The 12,258-nt window shown below is 29.9% G+C and overlaps 1 protein-coding gene across 1 annotated transcript; it reads left to right on the top strand.

Moving 5' to 3' along the window:
- Nucleotides 1–3,513: 3,513 nt before the first annotated feature.
- Nucleotides 3,514–11,496, top strand: LOC122508334. The gene is made up of 6 exons (XM_043621614.1): nt 3,514–3,611; nt 3,684–3,736; nt 4,034–4,275; nt 8,668–9,671; nt 9,768–10,150; nt 10,376–11,496. The coding sequence occupies exons 1-6, from the start codon at nt 3,514–3,516 to the stop codon at nt 11,494–11,496; spliced, it is 2,901 nt and encodes a 966-aa protein (XP_043477549.1).
- Nucleotides 11,497–12,258: the final 762 nt, after the last annotated feature.

Genomic DNA, 12,258 nt, shown 5'->3' on the forward strand with positions numbered 1-12,258 from the left:
CTTTTGAATCAAAAGTTTATACGACAAAAATTACTTTGAAGTAATCAAATGATAAGATTGATTTAACTAAAATTTAGTTGATTCTCAGACAACTTTTAGTTTAAATTAATCAATTATTTTTGCAAAGTATATGCATGACTGAAAATTAATTTGTGACTTGTTAAATTAAATTCTTTTTTAAGTGTGATTATCATTTATTATCATAAACGTAGAAATTTTTTTCTGAGTTTGTTATGCAATTAAGAATTGCAGGAAATTCTTTAGAAACGCTTCTAAATTATTTTGAGTACTATTACTCGAGAAAAATATAGTTCTTAGCATTTATTTAAATTAAATCTATCAATTTTTTTTACAAATTTTACCAAAATTAATATTTAAACAAATTTTTAGTAACGCCGAAAACTCAAAACATTTCATTTTTCGAGTATAGATATACAGTATCTGCACTCCAGGTGCCTGATACAAATTAATTTAAAATTCATTAGATTCAAATGAAATTCGTTAATCGGGTCTTTTTGAGGTAGCTGATTACGAATATTATGTCAGTTTCTAAAATTCTAAAATGGCGGTGGACATTTTTTAAATTTCATTAGATTTACTTGAAATTCGTTACTCGGGGGTTTTTGAGGTCTCTGATATCGAATATGATGCCAGATTTTTAAAATTCAAAATGGCGGATCCAATATGGCGGACGAAATTTTGATAATATAATTAGATTCACTTGAAATTTGCTACTCGGGGGTTTTTGGGGTCGCTGATTACGAATTTGATGTCAATTTTTCAAAATGCAAAATATTAAATCTAATATGGATGTCAAATTTTTTTTACAATTCTGATTTTTTATGAATCTTTGTATCTAGGAATCAAAATGTCCAATCTAAAATGTTATTTAAAAATTAAAAAATTAGTGATTTTTCATAAAATTTGGTATCTAGAGATTTTTGAGGTCGATGGTTACAGATATTATGTCAGATTTCTTAAATTAAAAATGTTAAATCTGATAACCCAGTGGGCACAGGGACGTCTAAAAGACGTCCCTTTTTGTCCGCGGACGATTCGGGGACAATGATGGCAATGTCTCTGAGTCATCAAAAAGACAACTAAAAGACGTCTAAAAGACGTTTTATGTCTGGTCCAAAAGACGTCCAAAAGACGTCTAAAAGACATAAGAAAGGACGTCTAAAGTACGTCTAAAAGACGTCTTTCGGACGTCTTAAAGACATAAAAGGGACGTCTAAAAGACGTCTTTAAGACGTCTTTTGGACGTCCTTTTTACATTCCTTCAGATCTTAAATAAACATTTCTTTTATAACATTTTCTAAGTTGAAATTCAGTAACATTGTATTAAATTTATTTTAAGTTTAATTTTATTTTTTCTAAAATGTGGAGAAATAATGAAAAAATTTTTCCGAAGCTGGGATCGAACTCGGATACCTTGGGCTTGAAACACTGCGCCTTAAGCACCTCAGCCGTTCAAGACAGATATAAACCTCTACAAAGTTAACGATCTCACTTGTCAATGAAAAGAATTTAACTTAGAAAAATTCCAATGAATTTCACATTCATAAATTTCTAAGTCCAAGTTGAACTTAGAAAATAATATTTTCTATTTATGAAAATTTTTCTATTTTCAAATGTTGAATGAAAAAGACGTCTTTTAGACACTTTAAAGACATCTAATGGCCAAGACATAGAACATGAATAGGACGTCTTTAAGACGTCTTTTTGTACAAGTCCAAAAGACGTCCGCAAAAAGACATCCTCAGGACGTCTTTTGAACAAGTGTGCCCACTGGGAAAGTAGAAGATTAGAAAACAACATATTGGATCCGCTATTTTGAATTTTAAAAAATTATCATATTCGTAATTAGCGACCTCAAAAATCCCCTAGTAACGAGTTTTAAGTGAATCTGATGAATTTTTATAAAATTATCCGCCATTTTGGATCCGCTATTTTAAATTTTTTTTAAATTGTCAAATTTGTAAACAACGATCTCAAAAACGTTAAAATATAGCGTGATCCATCATTTCTGCATCATTTTTAAAGGATGTGAATAAATGGATTTGCTTATCTCCGAATTAAGCTTTTTTTTTTAAGGATGCAATAATAACGCGATTTTGAATATTAAATTTCCATTGATTATAATTTTAGACAAAGCTCTGGGCTGGTTGACGTGAAACGACCCATGTAAATTTGCAAAGTAAAGCAACAATATCTATAGCTAAGTGCATTAGTAACGCAATGCATGTTCTTTTTCACGAAAATTTCGATTAAAATTTTTAAGGCAAATATGGGCAGTTAAAATTTGAATAAATTATTTCTAATACTTGAAACTACAACCTTTAACAGGTCTCAAGGCAAAACAACGATAAACATTTTTCTTTTTCACTTTTATAATACTTTTTCTATTTTTTAGATTAAGTCACAATTCTAAAATTCTTGGAATAATTTTTTTATTAATATAATAATATTTTACTCATTTTTTGGAGTGTACTCCATTATATTTGCCTAGAATGACTACTGTTAATAAATTTCAAATCGAAAAACTCACATCACCGTTTTTCTATTTTAAACCTAATATCGACAACTGGAACGAACGGCGCGGCGGTCGTATGATATTTCCCAAAATACCAAACGATTGAATAAGCATTACATTAAATCTTAAAAAGTTGAATAATTATATGATCGAACTTCTAAAACATCGGATACTTATTTGGTCGAATTTTCAAAACATCGAATGTTAATATTATCGAATATTTAAAAAATCGAATGTTAATTTAATCGAATTTTCGATACATAAAATATTAATTTGATAAAATTTTAAAAACACCGAATGTTTATGTAATCGAATGTTCAAAATATTAAATTCTTATTTGATCGACTGTTTATTCTATAAAATCCTCAAAGTATGAAATATTTAGTTTATAGATGACGTCTCTTAAATCTTAATAGGCATATTTCTATCCTTTAAAATTAAGAACAGGCATATTTAAAAAATAAGTGTGAAATATTATTTTTTATTTTAATAATGTACCAAGTTTCTATAAAATCGGTGTGTTTTGTTTGTTTTTTAAGCATACCTAAACATAAACACACCCCCAACCTAAAGGGTTGATGCAATTAATTTCACTTATGGCTTATTTAAGAGGAATGCATCAAGCTTTCGTTTATAATAAGAGCGAAGTTTCTGACACATGTTGTTTTAGCTTAATTTTTTCAAATTGCGAAAAACGCACTTTTGGGAGGTTGTAACTCCAGTTTTTCAAAAACCTGACATGATGGAACATTTTGGACTACTGATTCGTGAGGTGCAATTTTTCTGGTGTTATTAAAACTGAGCGAAGTTTAAAATCATTATGCCAAAGTAACAAATTAGTTTTTAAAAGTATTTGTTAAGTATAATTTCAGCTTTTTTTTAATTCGTGTTTTTTTAAATATTTTTTTTGGCATCAATTTTCTTTTTAGAAGTTTTTATCTATTTTTTTCCAATTAAAACTTTGTAATTCAAACATCATGTCTTCTAAGGATAAAGAAAAAACTAGGAAAGTATGGTCTAACACTTGTTTTAATCCATTTAAGAAAAAGAACCACAAATCAGTTATTGATATTAGGTATATATCCCAAAACTTATTATTGAGATTTCCTTCGTTAACTGCAGATTTAAAAATTTGTTCCGCTTGCAGAAAAGAAGTTTTTAACAAAGCTCAAGAACTACCTTCTGATTGCATGAAAACCTGTGATTCTGTACATGTTTTGAATAGCACAGATGAAAAAAAAGAAAAGTTAATGGAGACGTGTGGAGATGAATATTATTTAGCAGCTGTCGAAGTCTTAAACCAAATAAAGGAAAAATTTAAAGCAAGTAGAGTAGAACGGGGTGAAAAAGCCAAGATCCAAAAAAGTAATTTGACTTTTATTAAAAAACTGATAAACCAATTTATCAGCCATTTAGACTGTAAAATGTAATAACGTGGCTGTTTCACCCCGTTCTACTCTACTAATCGTGATGAAAAATTGTTACTTCTCACATTAGCTCCAAAATCTAGGAGTCGCAAAAAAATAGCAGCTGAATTTGCAACTTCAGAACGTCAAGCTAGAAATGCTAAAAATCTCGTTGATAAGAATGGAATTCTTACACAACCAAATCGAAAAAAGGGTAATTTACTAAGTCTCGATGTTGAATCATTAGTGAAAAAGTTTTATGAGGATGATAATATGATTCGTTTAATATCGGGAGTTAAAGACTGTGTTTCAGTGCGAATAATTGATGAAAAGGTGTTAACACATAACAGAACATTTCGCAAAAAGTTCGCAAGGAGTTCGCACTGCAAACTCCCTGCGAACTTCAGGCGAAAACTAAATGTCTGCCCTTTTGCGAGTTCGCAGAGCGAATTCTCTGAGAAGTCGCTGAAAAGTTGAAATGTTAATTCGCAGCGAATTATCTGGTAGTTATCTGTGATAAGTTCGGAAATTATCACTGATAATTTTAGATAGGTTATGGATGTAAATTTGCTAAAAAAATAAGACAAATATTTGTTAAATATTAAGAATAATATTATAATAGAAGAAAAAAATTTATTTTGCTTATTTTATTATTTCATTATTATTCTAATTAATTTTGGGAAGTTATGAATTTTGGAGAAAGTTTTGTTATTGTGAAAAACAATTTGGAGGGACTGGGGATTGAACGCGGGATTGACGGACGGAAACGAAAACGAAACAACCAACCTAACCAACTGAGCTAAATGACCAACTACTGAAACAAAAAAAAATCTTTCTCTTAAGTTACATGTGATTTTATTGGTTGACAGAAGAAAGGCAGGTTAATTAAAAAATCTTTTTTTTGCATGTCTCGTATAATTGAAATACTTTCATTATTATTGCAAATGATATTTTTAAGTAAAAATTTAAAGTATTTATTTTTTAAATAAGACAGATAAAATAAATATGTTAACTAATTAAATTAAATAAATCAATTTTTTACAGTATTTATTACAATGCTTTGATTTCCAATTAAATTTGTCTTCAATTTATAATTATGTTACTCAATAATTAAATGTATTATATATATTTTCTAAGAATAAATTTTCAATTTCATGAAATAAATCAACCAATTAATTTAATAAATTAAAAAAATCGTTTATCGGATAAATATTGTAAAAAAAACTTTTAATATAGATAAAAAATAAATAATTAAATTAAATAATAATTAAATTTTTTAAAACGTTTTTAATTAAGTTTAATTAAACTACGATAAAAATAAAAAATTTTATACATTTTTTTGAAAGAAAATGTAATAACCTTGATTTTCCAAAGACAATTTTTATCAATGTTATTAAAATAATCAATTATTTTACATTTTTTTAAAAAAAGGAAAAAATTTAATTGCTTTTATTTACCAATTACAATTTTTTAATTAGAAACAGAAACCTTGAAAATTATTTAATTTTTTTTTAAATAATGTAGAGAATTGTAGGTATTAAAACGATATAACAGTGCTTCACTTTCTAGAAACCTGGAATACCTGGAAAAACCATGGAAAATCGGAGAAAAATTATAAAGTACCTGGAAAAAAATTTTCTATTAAAATTATATTAATACTAGCTGTCGTACCCGTCTTCGACGGGTTTTAGTTTCTACCAATACATTTAACAGTACCTATCTCTAGCATACTGGAAAACCGGAAAACAGCCGATAATTTAATTTGACCGGAAAAAATAATAATTAGTTACCATTAACTATTTCATTAGGAAAATGTTACTATTTGAATCAGTGACTAACGTTTTATTATTAAATTAGTTATTTTTAACCTATTCAAATGCAAAGAACAAAATATTTGTTAATTTTTTGTACTTTAATTAATGTATTAAAAATTAATTCAAAATTTCCACCAATTTTTGGAGTTTTAGAAGAGTTTCATGTGAACTAATTGTATAATTATTATAATTATTACATCAATAAAAATTAAAAATAAAAGCAATTTTTTAAAAGCGAATTAATGTAATCAAACTTTTTTAAATTTCATAAAAAAATTCCTGGATATTTTCCTTTTTTCAGGATTGGTACAGAAACCCTGTTAAATCTATTAGTAGAAATAAAAACCCGTACGCCGTCCGCCATTTGTAGCTTTATTTATGGTTAAAATCAAGTAAATTTAAATTTGATAAGAATAGATGCATTTAAAAAAATTTGGACAAAGCTAGGAAAACAACGTAAATTTTGTTAAACGAAAATAATAGACACCCAGCTTAACTTTTGTCTTTACATTGCTCAAAAGAGATTAGAGAGAGATCTCTTTTAATGTTAGATTAGAGATCTAACATTAAAAAAAAAATTTTTTGACAAAGAAAAATCAAAATTAAAAATAAATTTTAATTTAAATGTGTAATGTTTATTTTAATAATTTTCAACTCTTAATCAATTAAACGTAAAAATTTGGCCAAGTACAGTTTTGAAAGGTTTTTTCATGCTCTTTCGATTGGAAATAAGCATTTTGACAAAAAAAAAATTTGGACCTTAAAAAATCAAAATTAAAAATAAATTTGAATTTAAATGTGCAATGTTTATTTTAATAATTTTTTACTCTTAAACAATTAAACGTAAAAATTTTGCCAAGTATAGTTTTAAAAGGTTTTTTCATGCTCTCTCGATTAGAAATAAGCATCCCTGGTAAAAATTTCGGACTAATTCCAGATTAAATACGGACAGATTAGTACGGATTAGTCCGAAAATTGTACGAAAAAGGTCCAAAAATTATTCACTGGTTAAACCAACCGGATTACTTCTGCATTTACTAGTTGCATATGATCTGACTAACTGCAGACTAAACCGGACTAATTACGGATTAGTCCGAAATCGGTCCTACTTTTTATTCAGGGTATTTACTTATGGTAAATAGAAAATTTAATTCTGCAGTCATAATTTGTATTTACAAATTTACTAGTATTATTAATTATCTTGTTTTAATATTAAAATTAACACTGACTATGTGTTAGTTTCTTGTCATTTCTTTTCGTAGCACTTTATAAATTCTAAATTATAAATTTGAACTCCTATGCGAGCGTGGTATAGTGTATTAGATTTCGGTGCGTTATAATGTTAGATAGGTGTAGGTTCGAATCCCCAAGCGTTAGAAATTTTAAGTTAATGTAAATCAAATTGCGATAGGTAAATCGAAAAATATGTTGAATGTACCATAAAGTAATAATAATTAATATGTGTAACTTGTATAATTATTTTTTTATTAACATTCACTAAATTGTCCGGACTAATTTTTGATTGCTTCAGACTAATTCCGGATTCACTAGTTAAAATTAACTGATATTAATTTCGGACTTCATCGGACCAACTCCGGATTCACTAGTTGTTCACAAACCGTATAGAGTTCGTATTTTTCCGGATTAATTTCGGGTGACAAAAACCTGACCATAAACCGCATTGTTTTGGACAAATTTCGGATTAGTCCGAAATCTGTCCGGTTTTTTAACCAGGAATTTAAAAAAAAAATTTTGACCTAAAAAAATTAAAATTAAAAATAAATTTTAATTTAAATGTGTAATGTTTATTTTGATAATTTTTTACTCTTAAATAATTAAACGTAAAAATTTGGCCAAGTACTAGGACTAGGTAAAAAAATATTTTCACCAAAAATCACTATCCACTAGCACTACAAAAGCGAGCCTTGAGTTTTACTTTCAAATGTTTTTATGTAAACCCTCGAATCAGGACGACTCAAGCCCCGATGCGAAACGTGGAACGTCCCGAAGCGAGATTACGCAGAACTTTTAGTTCAATCATAACAGGGTTGCAAATTGGGATGCTTTTATTCCCATGTTACTTACGATATTTTTTATTCCTAATGCACAAAAGTGGCGATTTCAGATAGCAGACGACAGGGAATAAAAGTGAATCACTTGTTCGACTTATATGAAAATGGCGGCCGTTTTTTCCCAAGTGCAAAAATAACGCATGGGATCAGATGTTACTTTTGCACATGGAAGAAAATGGACGCCATTTTTATATGGTAGAACAAATGAGTGACGTTACTCCCTGTCGTCAGCTATCTAAAAGCGCCATTTTTGTGCATGTGGGATAAAAACATATTTTTCAATACTCCCTGAGTGGCATGGTTTCTTTGAAATTAAGTAGTCAATTCTGTTAAATTTATCAAAATAATGAAACTTTTATTATTGTATTAAATAACTTTACATTTCTTCGTTAAAAAGATTGATTTGTTCAAAAATTAAAGTTATTTTTTGTTAATTGTATGTCAAATTTTAATTTTTTGCTAACGATAACAAGATTCGACATTTGCTTACTTAAATTTTCTTAATGAATTTCTATCGTTTCTTCATTTAATTCATTTCACGTAAGGAAAAAGATATGTATAGAAATAATTAACAAAATTACGCAAAGCCTAGAAAACTTATCGAATTTTATTGAACGAAAATCATAGCAACCCTGTTATGATTAAAAAATATAAATTATGCACATTTATTAAACATTTTTCCCTAAATGTTTTTACTTTTATTAAAACCTTAAAAATTTTAGTCCTGATTAATGTGGTTTTGACCCTAAGAACTATTTTAATTGTAGTGTCCATATTTAAATTTTTTTTCACCCTTCTTTTAAAAATTTTTTTGTAAAATAAAATATTGACTTTAGTAGTATAGCTATGCCATTACTGGACCACAGTTCCTGCGGCTGCCGCTAGATGGCGCCACTGTCGCATACCATGCCTTTAAATGTCGAATTCAAACGAGTATTATCGTCAATTTAGTCCACATAGATGTCAGTGCTTTTTTGGATGCCGCGAGAATATTGTTTGCGGAATACATTGCAACTGTATTGGAGAAGCATGGTCCACTGAAAGTATACGCTGTTCTTGGTGCTAAATTCCGAAAAGTCGTCAACGATGAGGAAAAAGTTGAATCGAAGTATTTTAATGTGAAGAGTGAAATAATATTCCTGACAACAAAATTAATTGTGTGGTGCTGTAAAAATGTCATGGAGCCAATTTTGAAGCAAGTGGAGGAGTTTGCAGAAAAGGAATCACAGTGGACATTGCATTCGATTACGAAATTGGAAATTAATGTAAACAAATATAATGCAGTACGTGTTGGTTCCTATATTGATTTACCACATCAAATAAAAATAAAGAAGGCTTGTGTCAATGTACAAAATTCTGACAAGATGTGCTTCAAGTGGTCAGTATTATCGGCTTTGCACCCAAGAAATCATCACTCAGATCGAGTTTCGAGTTATTATGAGTTTCAAAATGAATTGAACTTTACTGGAATCGACTTCCCCGTCACCTTAAAGGACATTGTAAAATTCGAGAAACAAAATGACATCTCTATCAATCTATACGGACTTCGCTTAGTGAACAAAAATTTCAATACTGTTCCATTACACCTAACAGCAAACAAAAAACTAAGTCATGTAAATTTATTAAGAGTTAAAAGTCACTACGAGAACGAGGCTGATAGTGATGATGATAATGATGTTCCTAATGTTACCATTCCTGCTGCATCTGATGATGTAATATCACCAAACTATCACTATGTATGGATTAAGAACTTATCGAGGCTTGTAAATTATCAGCTATCTACGAATGGACATAAAAAACATATTTGTGACCGATGTCTTCATTACTTTGTCACGGAGGAGAGGTTAGCCCGACATGAGCAGGAGTGCAAAACGTTAAACGAGTGTAAAATCAACCTTCCAAAACCTGGGCAGAATTTTATTTAGTTTAAAAATTTTAGAAACAAGGAGAAAGTTCCATTTGTAGTGTACGCCGATTGTGAGTGTTTGCTTTATCCTGTTGAAGATCAAGAGTCAACTTCTAATATTGAAGTCATTCAACAACATGAGGTGTTCAGTATTGGTTACTACGTTAAGTGCAGCTATGATGACTCGTTATCCGGATACCATTCCTGTCCAGAGGGAGCAGATGCTGCCAAGTGGTTTGCCCAGGAGTTGAAGCAGTTGGCAGAAAAAGTGGACGCTATCATCAAAAATCCAATTCCGATGAATCCATTGACGCGTGACGAGATTGAAGCTTTCGTGGATGCTACAATCTGTCACATTTGTGAAGGAAAATTTTCACCGCAACAGAAGAAGGTGCGAGATCACTGCCATCTATCAGGTAAATACCGAGGCCGAGCGCATGAAAAATGTAATCTAAATTACCAAGACTCACGTGTAATACCTATTGTATTCCACAACCTGAGTGGGTATGATGCACATTTCATAATTAAAGACATTTGCCTAGAATTTGAAGGTAAAATTGATCTTTTACCGCTGAACAAAGAAAAGTATATTTCTTTCACTAAGCATGTAAAAGAAACGGAAATAAAATTTCGATTCATAGACTCCTTCAAGTTCATGGCATCGTCTTTAGAAAAGCTTGCATCATACCTCTCCGAGTATAAAATCGTTAATCAAGTATTTTCTAACCTCACAAGTGACGAAATCGGTTTACTTACGCGTAAAGGGGTTTTACCGTACGAATATTTAGATTCTCGAGAAAAACTAAAAAAAACAAACTTGCCCACTAAAGAACAGTTTTATAGTACGCTTAATGACAGTACGGTTTCGGATGAAGATTATTTACACGCAGGAAACGTTTGGTCCACTTTCAATTGCTCTAATCTCGGTGACTATGTAGATTTATACATGAAAACGGACGTATTATTGTTAGCAGACATCTTTGAAAATTTCAGGAAACAAAGCATACAAGCATATATACTCGACCCTGCTCATTATTATACTACCCCGGGATTAACATGGGACGCGATGCTAAAATACACGAATGTGAGGTTAGAATTGCTTACTGACATTGACAAACTAATGTTTTTCGAACGCTGTGTGAGAGGTGGAATAAGTCAATGTAGTAATCGATATGCAAGCGCAAATAATCCGTATATGGAAAATTTTAATGATAATAAGGAAACAAAGTATATAATGTACTACGATGCAAATAATTTGTATGGTTGGGGTATGGTACAACCACTCCCTTATGGTGGATTTGAGTGGGTTCAAGTAACAGACAATTTCGATTTCAATATTTCCGACGATTCACCGTTTGGATACATTTTAGAAGTAGATTTAAATTATCCGAAAGAGTTACACGACACTCATAGTGATTTACCTTTCTGCTCAGAACACTCAAATCCACCATCAGAGTCGAAACAAGCCAAGTTGTTGACAACATTAGGACCAAAACGCAAATACATAATCCATTACAGAGTACTAAAACAGGTTCTAAATAATGGTCTCGAGTTAGTAAAAATTCACAGAGTCATGAAATTTAAGCAATCAAAGTGGCTTAAGCCGTATATCGATTTTAATACTGCTAGGAGAACGAATGCTAAAAACGAATTCGAAAAGAACCTGGTTAAACTTATGAATAACGCGGTTTACGGAAAAACGATGGAAAATGTACGCAAACACGTCGACGTTAAACTTGTAACCAAATGGGGTGGTCCATAAATTATATTTATAATTGGTGAATCTTAGACTGAAAGTTTAGTTTTATTAGTATGTTAATATTTTAATTCGATTATAAACAAGTTTATAAACATTTTATAATCTTAATTTCACCTAATATATGTCCATTAGCATTTAATTCTTTATCTTAAAGAGAGAAATTTCCACTAATAGTTTTAATAATTGTTGTTTGTTATAAGAAATTAAATGTGACATATGTTTATTTTAATAAAATTCAAGAATATGAACATACACTGTAAAAACAACGTCTTTCTTTAAGGCGGTGTCAAAGTCGATTAGATTTTTGCATTGAGCTTCAATGGAAAAATCGCATCGACTTTGACACCGCCTTTAAGCTCGAAATTTGTCTTTTTTCAAGGTGTAAACGGAAGACTCCCCAATTGATACAAGTAACGTGTTAAATAAACTGAAATTCAACTGTAAGCTTGTAAGAAGGCTGAAATTTAGCTAGATGGTTTGGCTAAATTTTAGCCTTCTTACTAGCTTACAGTTGAATTTCAGTTCATTTAACACATTACTTATATTAATTGGGGAGTATTCTTTTTAAACTTCTAATCATTACTGACATTCAGCCAACATGGTCTACTTCCGTTTACACCTTGAAAAAAGACAAATTTCGGGCTTAAAGGAAGACTTTGTTTTTACAGTGCAGTAAAATTCAGGTATGTAATGCATAAATATCGATGAAAATATCTTTAATTATTAATTTAAGGCTTTTTCAATGCAAACTAATCGAAATCTGCC

The sequence above is a fragment of the Leptopilina heterotoma genome, unplaced genomic scaffold (assembly GCF_015476425.1).
Source record: "Leptopilina heterotoma isolate Lh14 unplaced genomic scaffold, ASM1547642v1 Lhet_538, whole genome shotgun sequence".
NCBI classification, from domain to species: Eukaryota; Metazoa; Arthropoda; class Insecta; order Hymenoptera; family Figitidae; genus Leptopilina; species Leptopilina heterotoma.

Bases quoted from the DNA above. Each gene is read 5' to 3' on its own strand.
- LOC122508334 (XM_043621614.1), top strand. From the start codon at position 3,514: ATGTCTTCTAAGGATAAAGAAAAAACTAGGAAAGTATGGTCTAACACT. The intron at 4,276-8,667 runs GTGTTAACACAT...TGACTTTAGTAG, and splicing joins TGCGAATAATTGATGAAAAG to TATAGCTATGCCATTACTGG. The intron at 10,151-10,375 runs GTAAATACCGAG...TTCGATTCATAG, and splicing joins AGATCACTGCCATCTATCAG to ACTCCTTCAAGTTCATGGCA.